This window comes from Lathyrus oleraceus, chromosome 2 (genome assembly GCF_024323335.1).
Source record: "Lathyrus oleraceus cultivar Zhongwan6 chromosome 2, CAAS_Psat_ZW6_1.0, whole genome shotgun sequence".
NCBI lineage: Eukaryota > Viridiplantae > Streptophyta > Magnoliopsida > Fabales > Fabaceae > Lathyrus > Lathyrus oleraceus.
Window position 1 is genome coordinate 447,114,685 of NC_066580.1, and position 4,346 is coordinate 447,119,030.

The 4,346-nt window shown below is 35.0% G+C and overlaps 1 protein-coding gene across 1 annotated transcript; it reads left to right on the forward strand.

The window, feature by feature from the left end:
- Positions 1-235: 235 nt before the first annotated feature.
- LOC127123655 (uncharacterized) lies at positions 236-2,392 on the forward strand. The gene is made up of 2 exons (XM_051053856.1): positions 236-268; positions 323-2,392. The coding sequence occupies exons 1-2, from the start codon at positions 236-238 to the stop codon at positions 2,390-2,392; spliced, it is 2,103 nt and encodes a 700-aa protein (XP_050909813.1).
- The last annotated feature ends 1,954 nt before the right edge of the window (positions 2,393-4,346 follow it).

Genomic DNA, 4,346 nt, shown 5'->3' on the forward strand with positions numbered 1-4,346 from the left:
TTAAAGTGATGTATAAATAATTTGAATAAATTTAAATTGGATTTAAAAGTAAATCGTTACCTTAATGCATAAGGAAATGATGGAACCTCGTTACTAACTGGGGCTATCAAGGGTATGCGTGTGAATGCCCATACAGATAGTAATACCACACATCCTCCTATGCTCTTTACTCCTCTATGGACCGCCTTGCACATATGTCTATATAATGTAGCCAAACAAGCAGAACCCCAACTGTATGAATTACATTTTTCAAGGTCTCCTACTAAAGGTATCCAAGAAGAATGCAACAAATTGTGACTTTTATCTGGCATTAAAAAAGTAGCAATTAAAAGTAAAATTAGACACACCGGCTGTTGCACTAAGAGTGGGCGAGAATAGTGAGGATGATCTTGAGGAGGTTCGATTTGAAGATCTTTTCGGTGTTAGCGATGACGATGGCAATGAGGAAATATTAGACACACCGGCTGTTGCACTAAGAGTGCAACCAATTAGTTTGTACAATCCACCTGCGCACATGCAAAATATAAGTTTGGATGATGCCGAACCAACCTCCGTTTTCGGCAGTTCCATACCAACTCACAACTCTGACGAAATTGAGGAGGGCATAGAGTATGAAGATAAGGAAGAGTGTCTTCTGGCGTTGCAACAATGGCATATAAAACGTAGTCTAGATTTCTCTGTGGTTAAATCTGACAGTGTACGTTTTATCATCAAATGTAGAAATGCAACATGCAATTTCAAATGCAGGGTCTCTTTGCGCAAGGGCAACTCAAGGTGGAGAGTTGGTAAGTCTAGTGGGCCTCATACGTGCACAACAACTTCCATGTCACAAGACCATACAAAACTCAGTTCAGAGATGATTAGCAAGAGCATAATGGAGCTTGTAAATCGGGACACTTCTCTTAAGGTGAAGGTTATCATTGCTCATGTTGTTGAGAAATACCGGTATATCATATCATACAAAAAGGCATGGATTGCAAAGTGTAAGGCGATTGAGTCGCTCTATGGAAATTGGGAGACATCTTACAACGATCTTCCGCAGTGGATACTGGTAATGAAAACATATCTTCCAGGTACCATTATAGAATTACAAACCCTACCTGTGATTTCAAATGATGGTTCATACTTGGGTGACCAAAGGATATTTCATCGTCTATTTTGGGCGTTTAGACCATGTATACGTGGCTTCGCGTATTGTAAACCAATTATGCAGGTTGATGGAACTTGGTTGTATGGCAAGTACAGAAGGACTCTGCTGATGGCTGTGGCACAGGATGGGAACGGAAACATATTTCCGATAGCGTTCGCATTGGTTGAAAGTGAAACAAAGGAAGCCTGGAGTTTCTTTCTTAAGAATTTGAGAATGCATGTTACCCCCCAAGCAAACCTATGCCTAATATCAGACAGGCATGAATCAATAAAGAGTGCATACAACAACCCGGAAAATGGATGGCAGTTTCCTCCTTCATCACACGTCTATTGCATCAGACATATCGCGCAAAACTTCATGCGGGAGATTAAAGACAAGGATCTGCGGAAAATGGTTGTTAACATGGGTTATGCATTAACAGAGGCAACGTTTAACTACTACCGGGGGGAAATCCGAAGAACAAACAACAACGCTTTATCATGGATAGACAACATCCCTCGCGAGAAGTGGGCAAGGGCATTTGACGGAGGGCAACGCTGGGGTCACATGACAACTAACCTAGCAGAAGCAATGAACGCCGTGTTGAAAGAAACCCGGAACCTTCCAATCACTGCGTTGGTCAAATCTACGTACTATCGTTTAGGATCACTATTTGGTAGAAGAGGCCATCAGTGGACAAAAATGTTAGCCTCTGGGCAGGTTTTCACTGATAACTGCAACAAGGGGATGGCTGAGGAAGTCATCAAAGCTAACACGCATAACGTCATGCAGTTCGACCGAGAGAGATTTTATTTCATGGTCCAAGAGAAGATTAATCATAACGACGGTCGACCAACCGGAACGTTCAGCGTTGATCTAAGGAAACAACACTGTGACTGTGGGAAATTTCAGGCATTTCACTTACCTTGCTCTCATGTAATCGCAGCATGTTCGAGCATACGCCAGGACTATTCCATTCACATTCCAGACGTCTTCAAAATTCGTAACGTCTTCAAGGTCTATCAGGAGAGTTTCCTAGGACTTCCCCATGAGGAGAATTGGCCACAATATGAAGGATATACTCTTTGCCACGACGACTCTATGAGAAGGAGGAAGAAAGGGCGCCCAAACAGCACCAGGATTAGAACCGAGATGGACGACGTTGAGAAGGAGAAGAGAAGGTGTGGAATTTGTCGCGAAATAGGACACATGCGTAGGAAATGTCCTAATGTTGCAGGATCATCCCAACGACCTTCCAGATGATTATCTTGTTGTTTTAAATATTCGTTCAGATGACTATGTTTATTTATTTATTTATTAACTACTATGCACATAATATATATAAACCATTTTGTATTTCTAATGTCTTTTGGGAACAAACATTTATGAAATACATTTGATAATCAAAGGCTTCTGGTTACAAAGTACGACCACATCAACTAAACAACAACAACAACCAACACAAGTGGTAATTAAAAAACTAATCAACAACAACAACCAACACAAGTGGACCTTCAACTCCTCTATTAACTTCACCACTATGTGCCGAAAACATACATTGGACATCTTCATCATTTTCTATACGATCCAGGTAATACATGTACGTACCATCGGGGCTTGCATCAGTCAACGTTATGTATGGACAACGATACTCTACTTTCCTCACCTTCATACGACGCCCGCCCAACTGTCGGAAGCCAGTGTGGATGGCAGAAATCAGTGTTCTGAAATTCCATTGCGGATCAAGGCAAACACTCATTTTTTCACCGTGTCCATAAAATACAAGACCACAAACAGACATTATGAACTAAAGAAAGGATTTGGTGGTGTGAGTTTCATTTCTACCAGTTCTGCTACTTATACAAAAATTAATAAGTGAATACTCGGCAAATCATTGGCCGAGACAGTAAAAACACAAAAACTTTTTGGCGGGAAAAATATCATTCCCAAAAAAAGATTTACATTATGGAGGGAAAAATAACATTTTTATTATTAATATATAAAACACCAACTATTTCTATTATTAATATTCTAAAAATTATTCATTTTTATTAATAATATTTCAAAAATAACAATATCACAAATTATTATTATAATAATAATTATTATTATTTACTATTTACTATTTATTATAAATTATTTATTATTTATTTTAAATATTTTTTTATAAATAAATTATTATTATTTTTAATTAAATCAATTATATTAATTAAATATAGAATTAATATTTAAAAAACAATTATATTAATTATAATTACAATTTAATATACTATTTAAAATAAAAACAAAAAAAAAAGAATTTCCTTTAGCAGCTCGTCACTTCAAGTGACGAGCCCATGAGGCCATAAATTTTGGTTCAATCCCTCGTCAATCCATATGCCGAGCCCTTGAGGCATAATTTCGTTCAGCACCCCCTCGTCACTTCAAGTGACGAGGCCCAAGAGAAAAAGGGGGCAATCTGGGAATTTTTTTTCAAAACAGGGCATATCAGGAATTTTTTTTCAAATTTGGGGTATTTGGAGCAAAAACTCTTCGTAGATATCCACCACTTTTAACCATTATTATTAAAATTATTACTATCTGTTTTTTTTTATTAGTAGTCATTTTGAAAATATATTTTGTACCACAATATAAGTTATTTATAATATAAATAATAATATTATTTTTCCTATTATACCCTTAAATGTTTATTATTCTTTTCTTTTAATTATATAAATTTATCTTTTCAATATCATTAATGATGGACAATTTTGTAAAATACTTCATAATTTCTCTTTTTCCTATTACAATTATTATATTTCTTACGGATAATGCTAACTTGTGCCATAGAAGAACAAGATAAGACACCCACTTGTAAAAAAATTGTATTAAAAAATCAATTATAAAATTAATTTTATACCTTTGTTAAAATCAATACACAATTTTCAACACAAAATTATTTTCTTTAGTTCCCCTAGGATACAAGTTAGCATTACTTATTTCTTAATACATGTGAAAAGTCAAAAATGACTTATAATAAAAAATGGATGGAGTATTAAACAATTACATTATTTTATAGATTTATTGATATGAATTATTTAAATTAAGATATCTTTATCATATTTATGTTTGAAACTGGTTTTAATTTTTCAAAATTTTATAATTTTAAATTGAAATTAATTTTGATTTTAAAAATTTTAAAACTCAAAATAAAAACTAACTTTAATTTTTAAAATGT